The sequence below is a fragment of the Anolis carolinensis genome, chromosome 6 (assembly GCF_035594765.1).
Source record: "Anolis carolinensis isolate JA03-04 chromosome 6, rAnoCar3.1.pri, whole genome shotgun sequence".
In the NCBI taxonomy this organism is placed as follows: Eukaryota; Metazoa; Chordata; class Lepidosauria; order Squamata; family Dactyloidae; genus Anolis; species Anolis carolinensis.
The window spans coordinates 47,258,485-47,283,328 of record NC_085846.1 but is presented as its reverse complement, the minus strand read 5'-3'; the positions used below and the strand labels follow the sequence as shown (position 1 = coordinate 47,283,328).

The following is a 24,844-nucleotide window of genomic DNA, read 5'->3' as shown; positions in this document are numbered from 1 at the left end:
AGTTAAATCCATAAAAAGTTCAGTCCTTGCTGCTTAGTGAAACAGCTGTGGATCCGGGCGGGATGCAAACTGCGTTGGATAATCCAGAAAGTTGGATAAGTGAAAGTTGGATAAGCGAGACTACTGTAATGGTTTCTTTCATACACATTATCCGTAATAGAACACTTTTCCCCCTCTTTTCCCACCCCTGCCTGGGTGGGCATGTCGCTCAGTCGCAGCTATCCTGAGTTGCTCTCTGCCACCCTGGGAACCAAACGGCTTGAATAGTAATCAGATGTTTCCATCTCCAGTTCTGTACGCGTTTATCGCTTCCTTGTCGCGCTCTCCAGCTTTTTGACTCCAACTCCCAGAAGCCTCAGCCGCTGTGAACAACGACGAGGCATCCTGGGAGCTGAAGTCCAAAATCCGTGGAGGCCCCCAGGGAAACGATTGGTTGTGGGCAGACGGTGGAGGCACGTCACGGAGGGCGCTTGGCTATGACGCAAAACACCCGCGACGGGCAGTGCTGAGGTGTGGCGGAGAGGGCCTTTCCTCCGCGGTGCCATGGCAACCTCGTCTCCGGCGGGGGGGGCGGCAGCAGCGGGGCCGGGGGCCGGCGGTGGGCCAGGAGGAGCTGCGCCGGCTGATGCGCGCCAAGCAGCGCGAGACGGCGGCTGCGGCGGGGAAGAAGAAGAAAGTCGACTCGCCCTTCGCCAGATATCCTGCACTGCGCCTGCGCGCCCCTTTCCCAGACCGGGGGTGGGGAGGGGCGCTGACGGAGCCCTCGGGGGTTTAGCGCGGCCCCCAGTCTCGCAGTTGGAGCCCTCAGCGCCTGGAGGTCGATATCCAGAGCGTGTTCTAGGGCTCTGAAAGCAAGGGAGACTCCTATGAGGCAGACCTTAGCAAACTTCGACTCTCCGGGTGTTCTGGGCTTCAATTCCTACAATTCCTGTTAACTGTTAGGAATTGTGGGAGTTGAAGTCCAAAAAACCTGGAGGGCCGAAGTTTAACTCAGGCCTGCTCTAGGGCATTTTGACGGTAGGGTGTCTTGTAAGAAAATGCTTCTTGAGACATTTGGTTGAAAGTAAATTGAAAGATTTGTTTTTTTCTGATGGAGTTAATAACAGCCCCCAAACAACAAGTATTTCTCCATGTGTTGTGTAAGTAAGTAAACTTTTATTATGGTCAATGACCAGCTCATATCAAGGGCAGCCAGTCCCATACATCCATATGAAACTCGAGAGGTTATATACAGTAGAGTCTCACTTATTTATTTATTTATTTATTTACAGTATTTATATTCCGCCCTTCTCACCCCAAAGGGGACTCAGGGCGGATTACAGTGAACACATATATGGCAAACATTCAATGCCAACAGACAACAACATACATTAGACAGACTCAGAGGCATTTTTAACATTTTTCCAGCTTCACGATTCTGGCCACAGGGGGAGCTGTTGCTTCACCGTCCAGTAGTGGCTGTACTTCCGCATTCCTTTCCTCGTGTTTTGCTGGCAGTTTTATGGTGTTGTAAATTAGCCTCCCCCGTATAAAGCGTCCCTAAATTTCCCTAATTGACAGGTGCAACTGTCTTTCGGGGCTGCATAGGTCAACAGCAAGCCGGGGCTATTAATGGTCGGAGGCTTAACCCGACCCGGGCTTCAAACTCATGACCTCTCGGTCAGTAGTGATTTATAGCAGCTGGTTACTAGCCAGCTGCGCCGCAGCCCGTCCCCTTATCCAAGATAAACGGGCCGGCAGAACGTTGGATAAGCGAATATGTTGGATAATAAGGAGGGGTTAAGAAAAAGTCTATTAAACATCAAATTAGGTTATGATTTTACAAATTAAGCACCAAAACATCATGTTATACAACAAATTTGACAGAAAAAGTAGTCCATTACACATTAATGCTATGTAGTAATTACTGTATTTACGAATTTAGCACCAAAATATATTGAAAACATTGACTACAAAAATGCATTGGATAATCCAGAATGTTGGATAAGCGAGTGTTGGATAAGTGAGACACTACTGTACTTCAAACTTCAATACAGTAGAGTCTCACTTATCCAACACTCGCTTATCCAATGTTCTGGATTATCCAACACATTTTTGTAGTCAGTGTTGTCAATATATCGTGATATTTTGGTGCTAAATTCGTAAATACAGTAATTTACAGTAGGCCTGGGCTGTGGCGCAAGCTGGTGAGCTGCCAGCTGAGACCAATCACTCTGACCAAGAGGTCATGAGTTCGAGGCCAGCTCGGAGCCTGCATTTGTCTTGTCTTTGTTCTATGTCAAGGCATTGAATGTTTGCCTATATGTGTAATGTGATCCGCCCTGAGTCCCCTTCGGGGTGAGAAGGGCGGAATATAAATGCTGTAAATAAATAAATAATTACAACATAACATTACTGCGTATTGAACTACTTTTTCTGTCAAATTTGTTGTATAACATGATGTTTTGGTGCTTAATTTCTAAAATCATAACCTAATTTGATGTTTACTAGGTTTTTCCTTAATCCCTCCTTATTATCCAACAGACTCGCTTATCCAATGTTCTGCTGGCCTGTTTATGTTGGATAAGTAAGACTCTACTGTATTAATAAAACCCCTACAACATTGAATCATTGACAAAATTTAAAATCTAGGCTAAAAACTTCAATATTAATATAAACTATTATAAAATTGAATCACTGACAAAATTTAAAATCCAGGCCAAAAACTTCAACGTTAATAAAAACCATTATAAAATTGAATCATTGACAAAATTTAAAATCTAGGCTGAATATCACATACCAGTACTTTTAAGACCCAACTCAACCCACGGGATCATCTGGGGGGAGTCTAAAGGGAGAGAGTGGGGATGGCACCGGGGTGGGTGGGGGTGGGGGATACCCATAACTGTAAATAACAATCTATTACTATAAATATCGGTCTATATCTGCTTTCCCAACTCTATTCTATAGATGATACTTAGTTCTTTTGGCTCTCAATCATCATCTGCTGGATTTTAATCGCAGCCATGCAGAACTTGGCGACATTATACGTCACAGCCAAGATGGTATCTGAGAGCAATAAGGTTACGTAAAATTGTCCAGAACGTCCTGGGTATTTAGTTGTCTGTGTGTTGTGTTTTAAGCCTGTCCCTCGGGTTCTTTGGGTGCTGAGTCAGAAAATTGCATTGGATAGACCGCATCTGCTGTAGTTTCTTTAGATGTGATTTTCATGGTTTTCAGTGGACAAACAGAATCGTAGAGCATAAGAGACCACATGGACTATCTATTCCAGGCATGGGCAAACTTCAGCCCTCCAGGTGTTTGAACGCCAACTCCTGCAATTCCTGCTGCTAGGAATTGTGGGAGTTGAAGTCCAAAACACCCGGAGGGCTGAAGTTTGCCCATGCATGATCTATTTCAACCTCCTGCTATGCAGGAAAAACACAAAATACCCTTGACAGATGGTCATCCAGCCTTTGCTTAAAAGCTTCCAAGGAAGGAGCTTCCACCACCCTCTGAGGCAGAGAGTTCCATTGCTAAACAGCTCTCACAGTCAGGAGATTCTTCCTAATGTTCAGGTGGAATCCCCTTTCCTATAATTTGAACCCATTGCTCTGAATCCTAGTTTCCAGGGCTGCTGAAAACAAGCCTGCGCCCTCTTCCTTATGACACCCTTGCACATATTTACACATAGCTATCATGTCTCCTAAACAGACCCAGCTCTTTAAGACACTCCTCATAGGGTATAGATTTCAGACCTTGGATCATTTTAGTTGCCGAGATGCCATATGTCCTATATCTCAAAAACTAGAGCTGATAGGGGAAACTGGTACTATTTTGGGAATCAGCAGGTCAAATGTAGCCTGAAACAGGGCTAACATTTGAGGCCCCCAAAAGTGTGTTGGCCAGAGTAATCTAAACAGGAAGCCACTTTGTCTGTGTTAAAATGCAACTGGCCTGCACCTCCTGAGACCTTTAGCCTCTTCCTCTTTGGGCAAGAAAGTCGACAGATGCATGGCTTGGCACTTTGGGGAAAGTTGTGCTAAAGTATTGTGGGAGAGTGAAGAGGAGCTTCCCTTTGCCAACCGATAGCATTGGCCTCTCCTGCCTACACATTGCGATGTTGTTGCCAAATGCTGTCATGACCCTACAGATGAGAGATCTCCAAGATACTGTTGCTAAAAGCCCTATTGGTTTCCTTGGTTGCATCTTTCCATCTGCCGTGTGGCCTTCTTCTTTCCTGTTGGCTACTGCTTTTCCTAGCATTGACATCTTTTACAGTGAACCAGGTTTGCTATATTCAAAGCATAATAGATTCATTGTAGGCATTTTGTTTTCTAGAGACACTTCAGGTTTCAGTTGTGGAACTTGTTTCCAAAGGGTACCAAATCCATCTGAACAAATGATTTGATACATTTGATAGTTTTGATCTGTACATAATATTCTATTCCTAGCCAAACTCGTTTTCTATTTTCTTGGATTTGGTACCTTTTACAAACAAACTCCACATTTCCTCTCAGACCCATGTACTTGTCTTCTTTGTCAGGCCAGGTTATTCTCATTTTGAATGAATTGGCATTTTTTACTGTCTGGCTTTCAAAACGATGCGTAGAAATTAGAAATGCTATAGACATGGATCATTAGAAAGAACTTGAAGGCACACATCAGTAATATAGTGTTTTGTGTACTGTATATCTTCAATTATTGATGTTTCATAAATGTGCCAGTCTTCTTCACTTCATCTGTATTAAACTCAGAAGTCCACCCCAAAAGACTGTTTTCTAATTAGGTGAACAGCTTGATTTTTCTAGCAGTATACAGTTTTGGAACTTCTAATATTTATTTCAAAACAAAAAAAGCAATAGGCTTTTTAAAAAGAAGGAATTATTATGTAGCAATGATATTCACAAAGCTTTATTTCTTGAATCACATAGTTCTTTATAACTGCAATAATGAAGGCTCTCTTGCATCTTAGGCTATATTTGTTGTAGTTTTAGGCTAAAGACAATGTCACCGTATGGTTATTCCCAACTAAAGAAAATCTGTTCAATCAGTTATTGAGTGGAGAGTCAACATGTAGATAAATCCGATCGATCCAGTGCTAACTCAGTTTAGACTGATAATTATAAGATACCTGAATAACATCTGCTTGTATTTTGGCAACGAAGTAGTGCTCAAACAATAATGTAGTCCAAAATCACAGCATTGAGAGTGTTTTTGTGTTTATTTCCTTAACTTTTAAATGCTACATATAACAGTTTGGGGAACCTCAGCTGCTCTCTGTGCAATGCCTCTGTGAAGAGTGAACTGTTGTGGCAAACACATGTTCTTGGGAAGCAGCATAAGGAGGTAAGGGACGTGTTTGATATTTTGTAACAGTATATTCTTACTCAGCCTTATGTATTGTGTTATACAAATGGTAACTGTTGTTTATGAGTTTTTAAAAATCATGCTAAGGACAACCTGAAGTCTTTGGAACTGAAGTTAATAATGCCTTAAGTCGCACTTGTGTTAGTGGATCTACTCTAAACACAACTAAACCTCAATAAAAGGCAGCATTAACTTTCTTATATAGATTGCCTACTTTAATACAGGCAGACCCTGAGTTACAAACATCCAACGTACAAAAGTCTCATAGTTAAGAACGGGGGGGGGGGTGGTTGGAGTGAGAGAAATCTACTCCCTAAGAAGGGAAATTCATTCCTGGAAGAGTTATCATGGGGAAAAGGGGTCTCCACTGAAGCTTTATTACCAATTCTTGTTTCCACAACAGACAAAATATTTCAAAATTCAATGATCACAGGGACTGAATGTGAAGTGAAATATTCTGAACAGGGCCACAGACAGCAAAACAAACACCACAGGGGTGTTAACCCTTCCCTATGCTATCCAAAGTCTATATAGATAGAATTACACTTTAAAAATGTATCTGTCCCTACTAGTATACAAATTCAACTTAAGAACAATCCTACAGAACCTATTTTGTTTATAATTTGGGAACTGCCTGTAGTTCCTATTATTTGAAAAATGTCAGCCCCCAAGTTTATGGGGCGACAAGTACAGAAACTTGAACTTGGAACAATATTGTGTATGTAAGATTTGAATAAGGTCATAATTTAGTTTGCCAAATTTTATGATTAGATTTCTTGCCGTAAAACAGTGGTTCTCAACCTTCCTAATGCCGCGACCCTTTAATACAGTTCCTCATGTTATAATGACCCCCAACCATTAAATTATTTTCGTTGCTGTAACTTTGCTACTATTATAAATTGTAATGTAAATATCAGATATGCAGGATGTATTTTCATTGTTACAAATTGAACATAATTAAAACATCACAAAAATGGAGCCCCCAGTGGCGTAGTGGGTTAAACCCTTGTGCCGGCAAAACTGCTGATCAAAAGGTAGGTGGTTCGAATCCTGGGAGCAGGGTGAGCTCCTGTTTCTCAGCTCCAGCTTCCCTTGCGGGGACATGGGACAAGCCTCCTATAGGATGGTAAAACATCCGGGCATCCCCTGTGCAACGCCCTTGCAGATGGCTAATTTTCTCACACCAGAAGAAACTTGTAGTTTCTCAAGGAGCCAAGAGAAGGAGCCAAAACAGCGTAGGCGCAGGTGTTGGCTATTTGGCTGGCAGAGAGGGCTCAGCAGTCATTCCGGAGAGGCGGGGGCCAACGGAGACAGCGGCGTGACCTATGTCAACGGGCGTTTGACCCCCAAAGGGGTCGTGACCCACAGGTTGAGAACCGCTGGCTTAAAAGATTGGGTACTTTAGAAAACGTCAGCTTACTTCTTAATCTCATTTACATAAAAGTTGTAGTAACTCCCTTATTGTAGTAGAGTCTTACTTATCCAACATTCTGGATTATCCAATGCATTTTTGTAGTCAATGTTTTCAATACATCGTGATATTTTGGTGCTAAATTCGTAAATACAGTAACTACTACATAGCATTACTGCGTATTAAACTACTTTTTCTGTTAAATTTGTTGTTAAACATGATGTTTTGGTACTTAATTTGTAAAATCATAACCTAATTTGATGTGTAATAGGCTTTTCCTTAATCCCTCCTTATTATCCAACATATTTGCTTGTCCAACGTTCTGCCGGCCCATTTATGTTGGATAAGTGAGACTCTACTGTATTTAAAATAATGTGCCAGGCTTCCTTCAGTTGTTTGATCATAATCTTGCCAGTGGTATTTATTTGTGAAAAATATGCTACTTTTTAACATTTCTTTTGTGTAATCATAATACATTGATCTGTTGGTTTTAATTCTCTTCCTTAGAAACTCGAACAGGTGAAAGGTCTTAAGCAGTCATTAGCTGGGCCCATTCCGAACACCTCATCTTCTCTCAAAAGGAAAACTACAAATACAGAATCTCCAGAACGGAAGAAAGCAAAAGGTGTGGAAAAGTTTCTTTGTATTTGGTGTGAAAACAAATGTGTAATTTTTCTGTGGCTCTTTCCTCCCCCATTCACTGGTGAGTGGGTTGAGAAGTCAAGGAAAGAAAGCATTTTGGATTATTGAAATACATGTTGTAGACTTAAATACTGTTTGAGAAATATTAACATGGATGGCATATAGGATAGTTAAAAATCAGCTTACTACCTGCTGGGAACAAGAAAAGATCCCGGTCAGTTGTTTGTGTCTGTTTCTGGAATTGTTAGTATAAGATCTACACTAGTCTTTGTGAATACTCATATAGGTGAAGATCACTAGCTTTTCATCCATATCCCTATGCCATTGCTGTTATTCTATAAATTCCCTGCTATGAGCTGGCAGTGCCATGAAATAATTGATTTTTTAAAATCAAATTGAGGCCAGGAAAGCCATAGAACTTAAGTAATATATGCAACAGTTTTATCGTTTTTGAATACATATATTCAGATTCTATAGTCGCATAATCAGCCACTAAGAACAGTAATGTATCTTTGTGGAATATATGATTAACTATCATTAGTTGCTAATCTGTTTTAGCTGAGGCGGTTAGCAGAAACTTTTCAGAGTGTATCCCAGAAAAATTACAGTTTATGATTATTTATAGAGTTTGAAATTAACTATTAATCTATTTTGAATTGTTTCCAGTGCTTGTGTATCTTTAAAGTAATTATGAATCACTTATTAAAGTAATTATGAATTATATTTTTTACACATCATCCACAGACTTCAGTTCATTTGCTTTAAAATACCTTGTTTGGTTGGGGGGTTTTTTTGGTGTTATCTTTAAGATATGAAGATCTAACAAAATGGTGATTCATGGTATAATCAGCAAGATTAAAGCCTGTTATAAAAGAAAAATCAAAAACACTTGGAGTAAGTGATGGCTTGATGAGGATCTTGCACCTTTTGGAAACTAGTCACAGGGACTCAAAGTAATGATGTAAGAACTTTGCACATTAGAGTTCGTTTATTGCTTAAAGAACAGTGCAGAAATTTGAGAAGAAATTAAAAGAAGATGTAGAACTGTGTGGTCTGGGCTGTTTTGGTATTTGGGCTGCATTGAAGACATGTGTACCTGTAAAACTATGTGAGCCTCATACATACAGTAGTTAGAAACATCATGTAATGAAGTTATGGCTACAAATGTAATGGATTGTACAATCTGTGAAACTGCACTTAAAGGCTCTGTTCACTTGTTAAAGGATGCATATGACTTGAATGGCTCAACATGCCTTATGGGCTATTGCAGCCCAACATATGTGAAGTTCATATTGGTGGTGATTTTGATAAATATTTAACTTTTTTCAGATCCTAGTGACCATGCACAAGTTGTCCCCTCTGGGTAAGCTGAGCATTTTGTTACTTTGCATTTTAGATTTCTCCTCCCTTTTAGGCATTTGGTGATACTATTCAGAACCATTGTGCAAAAGAAATTACTTTCATAGAATCATAGAATAGTAGAGTTGGAAGAGACCTCATGGGCCATCCAGTCCAACCCCCTGCCAAGCAGGAAATTGCATTCAAAGCACCCCCGACAGATGGCCATCCAGCCTCTGCTTAAAAGCCTCCAAAGAAGGAGCCTCCACCACAGTCCGGGGGAGAGAGTTCCACTGCGGAACAGCTCCAACAGTGAGGAAGTTGTTCCTGATGTTCAGGTGGAATCTCCTTTCCTGTAGTTTGAAGCCATTGTTCCACGTCTTAGTCTGCAGGGCAGCAGAAAACAAGTTTTTTCCCTCCTCCCTATGACTTCCCTTCACATATTTGTACATGGTTATCATGTCTCCTCTCAGCCTTCTCCTCTGCAGGCTAAACGTGCCTAGTTCTTAAAGCCGCTCCTCATAGGGCTTGTTCTCCAGACCCTTGATCATTTTAGTTGCCCTCCTCTGGATGCTTTCCAGCTTGTCAACATCTCTCTTCAATTGCGGTGCCCAGAATTGGACAGTATTCCTGGTGTGGTCTGACCAAGGCAGAATAGAGGGGTAGCATGACTTCCCTGGATCTAGATGCTATACTCCTATTTATGCAGGCCAGAATCCTGTTGGCTTTTTTAAAAAGAAGTTCTCCAGACCCTTGATCATTTTAGTCGCCCTTCTGTTTAACTTGTTGTCCACAAGGACTTCAAGATCATAACACATACTGCTGTCGAGCCTAGGCATCCCCCATTCTGTATCTTTGCATTTCATTTTTTCTGCCTTAGTGGAGTATCTTGCATTTGTCTCTATTGAACTTCATTTTGTTAGTTTCGGGCCATCTCTAATCCGTTAAGATTGTTTTGAATTCTGTTCCTGTCTTCTGGAGTATTAGCTATCCCAATTTGGTGTCATCTGTAAACTTGATGATCATGCCTTCTAAGCCTTCATCTAAGTCATGGAGGTAGCCACAGGGAACCTATTGGAAGCAGCCTCTATTTAAGTGCATCGTGACTTTCAGTGTTTTGGATTCTATTTTGTATGGTAAATAAATGTTGAAAGATTATTTCTTTCTCCTTTTTAGGCTGCCAAAAGACTTTTTTAGCCAAACTGAACAAGTAGAAGGGGAAAAGCCCTCTTCAAAAGCTTCAAGTCATCACTTACTATTAGAAGATTATGGAGAGGAAGACGAAAATGCAGATGAGACACCAAAAGAAGTCAGTGACAGTAGCAGCCAACCTTCTTTGCAATCCGTAGCACAGGATACAGTAACTGAAGCCTCTTCTCAAAAATCAGAGGCTGTTACTACTTTGTCATCAGGTAATATCAGCACTCTAAATATTCTGGGGCAAAAAACCAAAAATGTATTCCAGGTCCATGAGAATGATGCAAGTCAGATGATTGGTTTAAGTAATCATAAGGTAAAAGTTTTCCCCTGACATTAAGTCTAGTCGTGTCCGACTCTGGTAGTTGATGCTCATCTCCATCTAAGCCGAAGAGCTGGCGTTGTCCATAGACACCTCAAAGGTCATGTGGCCGGCATGACTGCATGGAGCGCTGGTACCTTCTTGCCAGAGTGGTACCTATTGATCTACTCACATTTTCATGTTTTCGAACTGCTAGGTTGGCAGAAACTGGGGCTAACAGCAGGAGCTCGCTCTGCTCCCTGAATTTGATCCTCCGACCTTTCAGTTAGCAAGTTCAGCAACTCAGTGGTTTAACCAGCTGCGCCATTGGGGGCTCCTAAGTTACCATACATTTTTAAAATGTATGTAGTTATTACTATTTACATTAATCTAGTTATACCTCTTGTATCATATGTTAGATGGTTACATAGAATTAAAATTATTTTTTGCTGATGCAGCAAACTATACTATTGTTAACAGTAGCAGATACAATAATCTAGAGACTTGATACAATGACATCTAATTGTAAATATTAGAAAATATCACATATACATGTTTCCAGTTGCATTTTATTCAAGAGCTAATCCACAATTCTGTTTCCAGCCAAAGGCAGCTAGATCCTCACCCAAGGAGCTCCTAAGTTAGGCATGAAAAGAGTAGCCTTTTTAGTACTTAGGCTTTTATTATTTAGAAAAATGAGCTTCCTTTAAAGAATATGGCTGATAGCTTTTGATAGACTGATCCTGAAGTTGTCCATTTGTTCTAAAAATACTTAAGCTAGCAGTCATTGCTGGCTGTTATAACTGTTCAGGTGTTGATTGACTCCATTGGGGTTGATTTCAAAATAAAATGTACAAAGCATTTCAAGCTTTATGGTAAATTTACTTTTCATGAAATATTTCCCCTGTTTTGGACTTGACCTACTGCTGATCATCTTTGTGGCTCAATTTTTTTTATTCTACTCTTCTTGTAACTAATATAGCAAAGTATTAGATATTGGGCATATTATTCAGACAGTACATCTGCTTTTTTTGTGCCTTCGATTTTCAGATGGAGTAGATAACAGAGCTTTGGCTTCATCTCTAGTCTTCCATTCTGGATCTATACAGAAAGCAGAAACACAAGAAAAGATTGTGGAAAGGTAAAAAAGAAATCACACATGGCACATTAGGAATGAAATAGCTAAAAGAAAGAGAGAAAAGTATGTCTTCACAATGTGGTAGATGCAAAGGAGAAAAATACTTTTCTCTAGCTTGTATATTTCTTCTGACTGATTCCAGATAATAGCACCTCAGTGTTTTATTTTGCTTTCTAAAAGAAAACTAAATGTGTCTGGTTCTCACATAATTGGTGCTGTTTTTGAAGCATGCTCTCGTGAGTAGAACACTGCTTTTTTTCTGAAAATCACAACCGCAGATAATATAGTACTTAAATACATTCATTTCCCTCTATATAAACATCTTTAAAATGGGATGTGCCTTAGAGTTGCAGATGTACCTTATGGTTGTGGCATTAAAATTAGGGTGTGTCTTACAATCAATGGTGTCTTACAGTGGAAGAAATACAGTAGTATCATATGGTTATTTCCTTATTCTTCATTAGTCCCTGGATTTAGAATATTGTTGTTGAATGCCAGGTTGACAAATGGGGAATTGCCATTGAGGATTTGATCTTGGAGAAGCAAGCTAGAGAAGGTGGGCAGGGGGAGGCATGGGAGTTGGATAATCTCTCTCAGCTCTGTGTACTGGATTTTTTGTGCAGCAGCAGGCAAGACCTGGAGGGCAGGGTCATGAAGTTGCAGTGTTCTATCACGGTTCCCTCTTGCTGAACAGATGTCCTATAGTATGGTCTGCAGGTTTTGTGTGTGTATAGCTAAAGATAAATAGGTAGGACAGAATAGGGATTCTGTCAGTGGGATTCTGTCCACCCTGCTCCTCAGTAATCACATTTCCTGAGTTAATCAGGTGTTCTTGGAGCTTTCTCAATTTGTAGAACTTTGCCATCTCTGGTGAGAACTCCATGATAACCATGGGTTTGTCCCAAGTAGTGTCTGGCCCTGCTCATGCTGATGGGCTCATTCTGGACCTTGTTTACTGTGCAGAATAGGATGATTGTGATTTTGATGTTAAGGGGCATTCTACAGTTCTGTTGTTATTGAAAGATCATTTTAGATCAAGTTTAGACTCACTGGGATTCAAAATGTCTTCAGGGCTGGGGAACTGATTAGGATGGTCCACACCCGGGAGGTTGGGGGATATGAGTGGATTAATGCTGGCTCTTGGATAGAGTTTCCTGTCATCTTGGCAGGTAATTATGTCGAAACTCTGGTGAACTTCTGGAATGGATAAATGGCTAGAGTGATGGAAACAGCTGCTCCTGAATGTCCCCTCTAATGGAATGAAATCCAGCTAGTTCTAATTTTCCAGGGAGCTTGTGAGGATCAAACAAAGAAGATGGAAACCAGAGAAATACTCTGAGTGAGCTGGAGCCTATTTGAAGGTCTACTCCATGCAGACAGGAAATAAATTTCACAGCCCAACCAAGAAATTTTTTTCTTGGTGTCTTGGTTTTTAGGCCTGTTCCTGGGGTTACTTGAGACACTGATTCAGAAAATTGCATTTGATATACTGCATCATTTCTAGTTTCTTCAATTATGAGCTGCTGCAGCCCCTTACTCGGTGCTCGACTGCAGGCACTGGCAGCAGGTTTGGGCCTACATGCCAGTCACAGTGCATATGTGGCATGTAGGCCCAAACCATTGCCGAGGCCTTTGAGCCTGTATGGTTCTGTAGCAAGGCCCCCAGCAAACGCGATGGAGGGCAAGCCCTGGCAAGCCACCAGCGAACGTGGCGCATTCCAGCCCCGGGTCCTCTACTAGGCCTCAGCAGTAGCGCAAGGTAGGGAAATGGCAGCAGCCCTAAAACTATGGGGAAGGGGAGCATTTGTATAGGATTGCCCGCCCAATGCTGCCATTGGGATGAAAATATTTGGGGAGGTTTTTGGATACTGGGCAAAAACACTAATTCGGAAAGGCACCTGTTTTTGGAAGCGGCACTCGAAAACGGGCCATATTAATGAAACAAACAGATAGCGATCCTATACAAATGCATGAGACTAATGGCAACTGGTAGAGGGCATATGTTCTGTATCTCAAAAACTGGAGCTTAAAGGGGAAAACTGGTGCTATCTTTGGAATCAGTGGACCAAATACACCCAGAAACAGGGCTAACATTTGACACACCAAAATGTTTGTTGCCTAGTGTTATTCTTGGCTGCCACCATTGCATTTACAAGGAGCCATACAGCAATGCTGTTCTGAATTGTCAGAGGATTATTATGTACTGTTTTGGAAGGAGAAAATTGAAGCCACACAACAACTTGCTGTGGAGAATTTATATGGTATTTTGTATATAAAATCATTCAGTTGTGCTCCAGTTTGGATGCTGTAATTGGTCCAGTTATAGTTAAGCGGACAGTTATGAAGCCTTTGTTGAAAAAAACATCCACAAATCCCTCTACAATGTAAATTATCAGCCAGTTTCTAATATAGTATTCTTGGGCAAGGTTGTGAAGTGCCTAGTGGCCTTCCAGCTCCAGGGACTTTTAGATGAAATACATTATCTAGATGAACCATATCAGTCTGATTCCAGGAATGATTACGGAATTGAGAGTTTTTGTTGTTTTGGTGGATTATACTGAGAACTGGACAAGCTGAGTATGTCCTTGTTGGTTCTGTTAGACCTCTCAATGGATTTTAATACCATTGAACATAGTATTCTTCTGGTTTGCCTTGCTGGGTTGAGAATTTGAGACCTTATTTTACACAAACTGCATTCCATCATGGAGGGGTGTATCCAAAAGATAATGCTGGTCAACTTCTGTTTGATTCCATTAGCCCTGTGAGGTCCCTTATTCGATTTAATATATTAATGTGATTTAATATATGCATAAAACTATTGTGAGATATTATCCTGAATTTTAGATTGTAGTGCTATCAATATGCAGATGGCACCAACTCCTTGGATTCTCCAATCCAAGTAGAATAGTTTTCTAAACAAGTATCTTTCATTAGTAATAGTATGCACAAGGGCATCGAGTCCATCCTCCTGCACAATACAGGATATCTGGCTAAAGCATCTTCAGAAGATCCAAGGTATTGTCAAAATTCAGAAAAGGAGACCCTACCACCTCTCTTTGAAGTCCTTCTAATGTTCAGTCAAAATCTCTTATTCTGTTCTTCAAACCATTAGACCTAGTCAAACCCTCTGGGATAGGAGAGAACAAGATTGCCTCTCCTATTTATGAAAGCCATCCCGCATGTCCACCAAGCTGAACATGTCCAGCTCCTTCAATCTTTTTTCATGTTATGACCTCTATACCTTTTATAAATTTCGTTGCCATACTCTAAACCACTCTAGATGGCATTATTCACTAAGTTTTTATATTTTATCTGCTGTTTTCAGAGAGTTGTCTATATTATTTTGAAAGAGTCAAAACTAACACAGTAAGCATTAGCTATCCCTTTAATATTTCAGGAGAGAAAACACCGCAGAGGCCTTGCCAGAAGGATTTTTTGATGATCCTGAAGTGGATGCAAAAGTAAGTATGAGTTATTCTGTTTATTTATTTGACTTTGTCCATGCAAGGAATCTTACAACGTAACATAACTCAGCAGAGCCACAGTATTTTATATATTTAAAGCATTTCTCAGCTTCAAATAGATTTCTCCCCTTTCTGCCCAGCAACTAGAGAACATTTCTCCGTATTTCTCTCTGTGTCACTTCATAATGTTGTACTTCAGCAGTGTTATGAATCTGTTATCTTATATGAAAGGAAGAAAATTTAATCCCCTTCAGTTATTCAGTTTGTTGCTTTCCAGTGTTCTGCTTTGGTGTCTACCAGTTTAAACAAACCTTGCAAATAAGCCCATTAACTTCTGTACATATTTTGAATAACATGAATTATGATGGTGATACTATTGTACTGTGTTATATATTGTGTTATATTACTGAGAACCAAGATGTTAAGATTAATTATTTTGAAATCATCACATATCAAAATGCAAAGATTTATAAGATCCATTTTCCGTGTTTTTTTTTAGTAATTCCCCGTTTTCATACTATTTGAAATGTCATATTATTCTTAACATCTCATATCTATATCCAGTTCCTACTTTTGTATGTTAATGTGCTTAGCTTGTCTGACTTTAATTCAGGTATGTTTTCATCAAATATAGCTGTGCTTCTTAAACCTTGGGTTTTGACCAACCCCAAATGATGTTCCCTTGGCTCAAAGTTGGAGTCCTGAAAATTTTGGCAAAAAAAATAAATGTTTTCTGAACATCACCTATTGCCTGTTTTATACATTTGCATAAAATTATTGTGTAGTGTTACAGTGAACTCTGCAGAAGATGCTTCAGGTGTACTTAATATTTTTAAAAAGGAAAAGCAGTCTGTTTAGCAAGCCTTGGACATCTTATCTTATATATCCAGGATAATATAAAATTTATCAGGCCAAAAGGAGTCCTGAGTGGAAATGTTAAAGAAGCTCTGGTCTAGATGTGCAGTTTTCTCCATAACATGAGTAACTCTGTCAAAAAACATTTGCTTTGCCTGCAGTATTTGATCAAAACATATTGTTGGTAAAACCATAAGTGCACAGTCCTTTCTGAACAGAAGCACTTTTTGTCTCCTCAGGTGCGAAAAGTTGACGCACCGAAGGATCAAATGGACAAAGAATGGGATGAATTTCAGAAAGCCATACGACAAGTCAATACCGTGAGTTGGTGCTGTTCTGCTTGCATTGTTCCTGCATGCCTTTATACACAAAATTGGAACTTGCTAGTGGCACATCACATTATATTTTCCAGTTTGTTGCTTTTTTATCAGTTAAATTCATTTTATTCCTTCCTTCTTGGCAGAGCAGCAGGTGATTGGCAGCAGCTGGGGCAATTGCTGGTGCTCCTCCCTCCTGAATCCAAGGCCGAGGCATGAATGTAAATGTGGTCTCAAGCCTCAAACCAACAAATACATTCACAAATCCTGTGCCTGCAAATGTTGAGAACCAACACATGCACAAAATTTAAAAACACTTCCTTATACAGTAGAGTCTCACTTATCCAAGCTAAACGGGCCAGCAGAAGCTTGGATAAGCGAATATCTTGGATAATAGGGAGGGATTAAAGAAACGCCTATTAAACATCAAATTAGGTTATGATTTTACAAATTAAGCACCAAAACATGTTATACAACAAATTTGACAGAAAAAGTAGTTCAATACGCAGTTATGTTATGTTGTAATTACTGTATTTACAAATTTAGCATCAAAATATCACGAAATATTGAAAACATTGACTACAAAAATGGCTTGGATAATCCAGAAGCTTGGATAAGCGAGACTCAACTGTAGTTAATTTTTTATATACATTGCTCGTGCCCCCTCCCAAAATATTTATTGGTGTCTTGACTTTTACTTGAAGCACTGATTCAGAAAATTGTGTTGCATCAGCATGGGTTTCTCAGATATGGTTATCATGTTTTCTTTGGGTGAGGTGATGGCAACTTAGATAGCATATATTCTGTATCTCAGAAACTAGAGCTGATTGGAGAAAATTGGTGCTATTTTGGGAATCAGCAGGTCATATATATCCAGTAACAGGGCTGACATTTGAGGCAATGAAATGTACTGTGTATACTTGAGTATAAGCCTAGTTTTTCAGCCCTTTTTTAGGACTGAAAAAAACCCTCATCAGCTTATACTCGGGTGAGGGTTCTGGTGGGCTTATATTCAAGTTGGCTTATACTCAAGTATATATGATATATTTATTATTTTTCTCTATTATTATTGTTATTGTTACATTTATTATTTTACTCTTATTATTATTATTATTATTATTACATTTATTATTTTACTCTATTGTTACTTTTACATTTATTTTACTCTATTTTTATTATTAATAATACATTTATTATTTTACTGCATTTATTATTATTATTACATTTATTATTTCACTTTATTATTATTAAAAGGATACATAAGCACATTTACATTGAAGAAGATGAAAATAATGATTTAATCAGTGTTGAACAGTCATATCTTAAATTACAGTTTGATGTAAAGATTCAAAAACATTTAAACTACTGATGCCTCAATTAATGTAATTTTATTGGTATCTTGGCCTATACTAGAGTCAATGTTTTTCCAGTTTTTTGTGGTAAAATTAGGTGCCTCGGCTTATATTCGGGTCGGCTAATACTCGAGTATATACGGTATGTTGGTTAGTGTTGTAAGACTAGATTATCTCTTTTTGTGTATTTTGACAGGTTTTTATTTCCTTTTTTCTTCTTACCGCTGTGATTGTGTAACCTGCAAAATCTAAACCTGTGCCTCCTGTTGCAGTTGTTTTCTGGCCTTGAGAGTTAGTTTAGCAGTTTTATTGGGGAATTTGCCTTTTCATATTTACCCTTGGATTAATCTGTGGTGGACAACTTCTCTTTAAATGAACCTTGATTGCAACCTGTAGTATGTGTTGTGAAGGTAAACATCCAGCAATTTCAGTGGTGGTTTTTACTCTTAATGTCTGGTGTTGCCCAACTTTTTGCACGAATGAATTACTGAGAAAATTATAACAGTTATCCTGTTCCAAAACATCAGGGCCATATAAACATGGCTGACGTTCATACAAGATGAGTGATTGACACATTTGGTTGCATGACATCTCCAAGTTAGAGAAAATATGTGCTGAAAAAAAATTACAGGTTAGATATATTTTAAAAATTAGAAGCGATGGAGATAGATGCTAACAGAATTCTTCAAATAACATCAGTAACAGTTATGTTCATGTTTCTAATGCATCTTGAGATTTTGTAGAGAATGATGAAACTGTAACTCCCACAATTCCTTACTAATTGGTTTAATTCCAGCAAAATCTGAATAGTTATGAAAATGCTGATGCCAATTGAATTATTGAATATTTGTTGAGGTGAAGCACAGAATGGATTCTAAAACTGATCTTGATAGTTTTTTAATTTTTATTTTTGGAGATAGATTTCAGAAGCTATAGTAGCAGAGGAAGATGAAGAAGGGCGACTTGACCGTCAGATTGGAGAAATTGATGAGCAGATGTAAGTCGACTGAGTCCAAAAAGTTATTTGAGACTAGGCCTTCTCAAAAGTGTATTAATGTTCACTTAATTTGGCAGGGGCATGACCAAAACCATACATCAAGCCTTTGATTTGACTAGTGTGCTTGTATCTGTTATTATATCTTATCTAAAATGTTTAAAAGATTAGAATAGGGAGAAGTTATACAATAATGTATAATATAGCCGAGACACGTCTCGCATTCAGTTAACATTTTCACCTCTAAGTATCTAATGACTGTTAAAAGTATGGTGTGCTTTGTGCTTAATAACAAATCAAAATTCTTGTGATTTTTATATATATTACGCAAATCTACAGTATTTTCTTGTGTGTTAGCAATAGGTAGGTCTAAAGTTATACATGACAAAGAAATCTCATCAGCTCAAAATGTTATTCAGAACTTCATTTTGCTTCTGAAATTTCAGGAGACATTATTCCTTTAGATCAATAAAACTTGTTAGAAACTTGTTTTTGCAAAGCAAAAAGGTTAGAAAACTGAATTTTGCAGCCATTGTTTTTGCAACTTCTAGGCTTCCTTATGTCCACCATATCCATAATACAGTGCCATGGCTGACAACAAATTACAGTAGAGTCTCACTTATCCAACATAAACGGGCCGGCAGAATGTTGGATAAGTGAATATGTTGGATAATAAGGAGGGATTAAGAAAAAGTCTATTAAACATCAAATTAGGTTATGATTTTACAAATTAAGCACCAAAACATCATGTTATAAAACGGATTTGACAGAAAAAGTAGTTCAATGCGCAGTAATGCTATGTAGTAATTACTGTATTTACGAATGTAGCACCAAAATAACATGATGTATTGAAAACATTGACTACAAAAATGCGTTGGATAATCCAGAACGTTGGATAAGTGAGAATCTACTGTACGTGAATACTACCATATAAAATAGCTGATCATTCTTCCTAGTGTAACTACAATGTATCTGCCTTGCCTTTAATATAATTTTCTCATCAGAAGGGCAACTAAAGCAGTTTTAAAAGTACTGGAAGCTAAGGGATATGTGTGTGAATGTGTAAAAAATCTTTAAATTTAGAGACTGGATTTTTTTAACTATGTCATAGGCCTGAAACAAATGGCTGATTTGGAGATTTGGATGTGCTGATTTGTTTTTCCAGTGGAGTATAATGTATGATACATACGATGGGTCTACTGAAAGATTCCCTAAATGTTGGGGTACATATATAAACCTTTTTGCTTCAGCCAGGTGGGATAAAGCAATTAAAGTTTTTTATTTTGTCCTAGTGAATGTTTCCGTCGTGTTGAACAATTGCGTGACCGCCAGGAAATAATGAAAGATAAACTGAAAGAAGTCATGAGGTTCAGAGCTGCACAGGCAAAGGAAGAGGACGATATTGGCAGTGACGGTGAATTGCAGGACCTGCTTTCTCAGGATTGGAGGGCAAAAGGAACTCTGTTGTAGCTGGCTTGAGACAGAAATTGATCTCCTGCTCTGTGGTAGTGTTCGACTTTTTATCATACACCACAATTTTGTAAATATTTGTTTAATGAACTTGGAAGATAATGAAACAGATTGTAAAAAGGTTTAAGAACAAATAAGTTGTAAATTATCAAATTGCAAAGTCATTTTTATAAAGAGAAGTATTGTTTTCCCATCTAAACCCATAGTTGTGTCTTGCAGGTTGTCATGTATCATGTCTATCTTTTTAAAATATCAATTAAAATGTGTGTATGTTCGTAATGGGGAGGTGCACACATAATGAAGTGCGAATCAAGCATTTGATAACAGGCTCAGCCAGTGGTTCCATTATTGTGGGGGAGGAGAAGGCTCCTCTACCTGGTTTTAATGGTAGCCTCTTATACAGTTCCTCTAGGTATTTTGGAAACTATTCTGATACTAAACCTATACTGAGAATAGGATTCAGCATTTGCGTAGCTTGTATTAATACCTGCATGCCATGTGGAGAACACTTCTGTTAAAACCAGGTGGAGTTGCTTCCATTTCCCCCTCCCTCCTCAAAATACTAGAAACACTATTATGCTTCAGTGTTAGGCAGGAATATAATATTGGATTGGTAATAAAAGGTCTGCTGTATAGATGTTTGCCAATTCCAGAGAAACTCAGCTCCATGTCTTATCCCAAATCATTCCTCAGTTTGAAAAATACATTTTCACAGGGAAATTTCTACCTGTTTTGTTATTTCTATATGTATATTAACTTATTAATTCCTAGTAAAACATGTATCATGTATTCTGAGGTTGAATTATCAATATCTTTCACCTTTCATCTCCAGTAGCTCATCATTTTAAAGGCAGTTTGAATACTATGGTTAGAAAAAAATGTCCTCAAAAGAAATTTATTGGGACCATAAAAAACAGCATATGATCTAAAATGCTTAGGGGTGATGATAATCTTAAATTAAATGTTTTCTCCTAAAACACTGCAGTGGGTTATACTAATCAACTTTACAGGAAATACGTTCTAATATATGATTGTACTGTAATGTAGGGTTTTTTCTGCTCTCAGTCTTTGTCATTAGATTAAATATTTGGTCCCTAAGATAACTTAGTTGATGGAAAAAAGTTCCTCTTTTGAGTGGAAGGCCCTTTTTCCCATGGAGGAACAATGTGCCCTTTTTCCCTAATCAATATGGAATGAGGACTGGAATTAAGTTTCAAAGTGGATGTCCTAGCAAAATTATCTAAGCCCCTGTAGGAGATATTTTATCCATTTGGATATTTACTGTATTGAATAACCAAGACAAATGTTTTTTTTACAATGGGCAATATACGGCAAAATTTTCTAAGGCTATCTTGCAGGAACTATGTGAAATCAGTCTTTAAAATGTTGCATTGGATTGTAATGCTATTTTTTATTCAGTGAGCTCTATGACCTAATTGCACTTTTGTCAGTCCTTCAGTTGTTGACTGAAATCTGGACTTTCTGGGAGGTCATAGAAATTGTACCTGATAATATCTTAGCCACAGATTATGTATCCAAAGATTTACGATACAGAGATTAAATTTGTACTGGATATATAACTATTTTATTTAAAACATCAATAGCACATACTGTGGTTAGACTGGCTAGTCTCTAGCTCTAGGCATGTGGCCCACACATGTTGCAGCCGATCAAGTGCTGCTGCCCCCACTCAAGGCTTTTCTTCCATCTGCTCCCTAAGGGAGCAGAAAGGGAAATAATGAGTGGTAGGAAAAAGAGAGGGGGAAACGGAGGGAGAGAAGAAAAAGGAAGAAATAAACGAGGGAGAAAAGGAAGAAAGAAGGGTAAGTAGGAAATCGAGGGAAGGCATTCAGAAAGCGTAGTGTATTGATTTCACCTTGGACTATAACTCACTGGGGACGCTTCCAGATAGCACCAAATTGCAGATTTTAGTCAGGGGCCAAAAAACCCAGGACCTGAGAAGAGGTTCCCTTTTAGTCCTGGGATTTCTACCTCTGTCATCCACACTTGCTGCTTTGTCCTGGGATTTTCAGCCCCCAAGATGGCTACCGTGGGACATCCACCAAAATTTTTGACGGTTTTTAAACAACTTAAGATGCAAATATGCGAATCATCGTATAATTTTCGTTCCCGAGTTACAGAAGCCATCTATGCAGACATGTTTGGCTGTGTACTTGTGCCTGGGAACTATGGTGTGCTGTTCCAGGGTTCCTGATTGCTTTTATCATAAAAACATGGGGAAAGTTGATTACATGGCAAAACCTTTGTTTGTGTGCATGAACTTCATTAAACGTGTGGAGGACAAAGTTTCTCTTGCCAGAATAAGGTTTTCTCCCTCTAGTCAACTGTTGCTATGTTTTTAGGATACAACCAATCAGGAACTGACACTTATAATCCAGAAACAAGCCAGCATTAAAAAATCCTGTATTTTCTGATTGTAAAGATTCAAATATCTGCATTTTCTGGCCAGAACCGGGATATTCCCGCACCTGAAAATCTTGCGTTTTTGGTCTTTGTAGCAATTACTTCCATGCTTTCAGGGGACAGCATTTGGCCACCGTTCATTTTGATGCTGGATCACCAGGGATAAAGGTACTGTCTGGACAGGCCCTGGGTGACTTTAAGTAAGTCACAATGTCCGAGGAAGACAAAGGAAGATTCCTTTTGGATAAATCCAGACAAAAACTCTGATAGGGTCATCTAAGGGTTGCCCTGAGACTGAAGTGACTTGAACACACACAATAACGATCCCAATTAATTATGAATTATACCTTGCTTGGAAAGTGAGGTGCTAAAAACTAGGGATGTGCATGGTATATGTTTCCTTCATGCATTTGTTTTGTGTCGACTGTTTGTTGACAGGAAACAAATGACGATATATTCGTACAAAACGAGAGGCAACATGAAAATGAAAGCCGCACAATCATTGTGCCTGCTTTCGTTTTCTGGCCACATGGCTTCCATGCCTGCAATGACTTCCTCATGCGTCAGAGAAGGAGGCGGGGAGGAGGTGATCCTTGGCCAATCGGAGGCCAAGGAATCACTAAAGTAGGCTGGGCAGGAGGGCAGGGGTGGGTATAGCAGCCATTATATTAGCCCTAAAGCAGGCATTACTGTTGCTGCTGGGAGCTGGGGCTGGCTGGTGTTGCTGTTGCCGGGTCTCCACTTGCCTTGCCTTTTTCCTTTTGTGCCTTGCTGGTGAGGGCACTGGTGGGACTGGGATTATGGGTTTTGGGTTTGAGGTTTTGCCTGGCTGCTTGCCTTATTTTTTTTCCCTTTCCTTGTTGGGCTTCCCCTTCTCCATTTATCTCACTGGCTCTTTCTGTATTGCTCCTCCCTCTCCTATGGGCTACAATGGCACGAAAATTTTTGCTTTTTTGTAAGCGAGACAAAAATTCTATTCGTATAGGTGCCCCATTTTCGGAAACGGGAACAAATACGAAAATGAGACAAAATGAATGAAACTAAACAAAACGAATAGCAATTCCATACAAATGCACAACACTACTAAAAACCAATTTGTGGCCCTAAGAAGCTTAACTAATTTCGGCTCCTTACTCCTCTCAAGTTGTGTTAGCCTGCTCTAGATCATCATCATCTCCAAAACTTAAACCGTAATTCCCTGCTGTATGTTGTTGAACTTCGAAACCATTACACTGCAATACTAACGAAAGCAACACAACAGTTAGGAAAGCCCAGTTGTTTAAAGAGTAAAAGTATTTATTTTGAGATCTCAGAATAATAAAGTTAGAAATGACCATTTCCTCTGTCGATTAGTCCATAGAAAGCATTGTCTCATGGGGCTTTGGAAAAGTCCTCTCAGGCAGCTCAAGCCCTAGAGCATGCTGGGACAGATTACAGAGCCCCGAGGCCAGTTACTTCTGAAGAGAGCCTGAAATGCAGGAACAAAAATCAAGAAGAACAAATTGGGGGGGAGCAAAGGGGAAAAGATCTTTGCACCATTAAGGAACAACACTTGAGTATAACCGATATAGAACAACATTTCACTTCAAGCAAATTCTCACATTTGTTTACTTCAGTTATAAAACCATTTAAAGTAGTTCTGAACAGTTTTACAGCATATTTCAAGAGCTATTAAATACCCGAGGTACCATGACAGTATTTCCATTGCCCCCACAGTGTATACAGACAAAGATGACATTTCATTAAGTGCAAATCGTTTGTAATAATGGCAGTTCTACAATTGGTTACAGTGACACAACTCAGTGCAAAAGTACTAAGGTGGAAAGAGAGAGAGAGGTCTACAGATTACAGAAATGACACAAGGTACTAAAAATAGTGCTTAGCCCTGTACAATTAAACATAGTTGTAAATACTAGATTTTAAAAAGTATTGCATTTGCATTCTTTTCAATTCCTCATTAAAGCTTTGTGTCCAAGGAGTGCAAAAATAGGTGAACATGGCAGGCCAATGGATTGCTGACGTTCAACAGATTGTGGGGGGGAAAAAACAATATTCAGTATGAAGCCAGTATTAAAACAAGTCAAGTTTAAAGAAGAAAATAGGAAAAAATAAAAGTGAATGGACAAACGAAAGATGTAGTTTTTAAAAATAAAAGCAACCAAAAATCCACCATCAAAGAACTAGTTCCAACAGCTAGGAGCCAGCCACTATTATCTCCCGGGATTTTGAATTTGCTTCGAATTATAAATTAATACATAGTCTTAAAGTCTCCCCCTCCCAGTTCATCCTATCAAAACAATAGCCTAAAATAAATATCTGGATATAAAATAGCAAATGTAGTCACGTGTTCATCTTCTGCATGCTGGAGTCATTGGAATAGCAGTTTTTAAAAGGAAGTAATTCTTCCTGATTTTACTTGAGACTTTTTAGCAGTGGTAGAATTTGTGAGTTTTTCCTAGTGCTACCGGCATAGCTTTGCCCAGGAAGCCATATATACTGCAGATGAGTCTTCAGTGTACACTTCAGGACTCATAAACTGCTGGTGAGGCTTATTGAGGAGGCTGCGTGCATTTCAGTGTGGACCCTAGTATG

At 39.0% G+C, this 24,844-nt stretch overlaps 2 protein-coding genes across 11 annotated transcripts in view; one reads left to right on the top strand and one right to left on the bottom strand.

Moving 5' to 3' along the window:
- Window positions 1-345: 345 nt before the first annotated feature.
- Window positions 346-20,617, top strand: znf830 (zinc finger protein 830). Its single transcript, XM_062957914.1, has 10 exons — window positions 346-700; window positions 5,233-5,328; window positions 7,268-7,385; window positions 8,732-8,765; window positions 9,917-10,152; window positions 11,289-11,379; window positions 14,774-14,837; window positions 15,935-16,015; window positions 18,285-18,361; window positions 19,651-20,617. The coding sequence occupies exons 1-10, from the start codon at window positions 626-628 to the stop codon at window positions 19,826-19,828; spliced, it is 1,050 nt and encodes a 349-aa protein (XP_062813984.1). The 5' UTR covers window positions 346-625; the 3' UTR covers window positions 19,829-20,617.
- A 2,910-nt stretch (window positions 20,618-23,527) lies between these two features.
- Window positions 23,528-24,844, bottom strand: part of LOC100552334 (poly(rC)-binding protein 3) — a 240,269-nt gene continuing 238,952 nt past the window's right edge. For 9 of the 10 annotated variants that reach the window (XM_016994479.2, XM_062957908.1, XM_062957909.1 and 6 more), the window contains one exon: window positions 23,528-24,844. This exon is cut by the window's right edge and continues 2,002 nt beyond it. Coding sequence is in view for 1 of the 10 variants with exons in the window: in XM_008113012.3 (XP_008111219.1) it covers window positions 23,684-23,720 (37 nt within the window). In the remaining 9 variants the exon portion in view is untranslated. The other variant, XM_008113012.3, reaches the window with a different exon arrangement.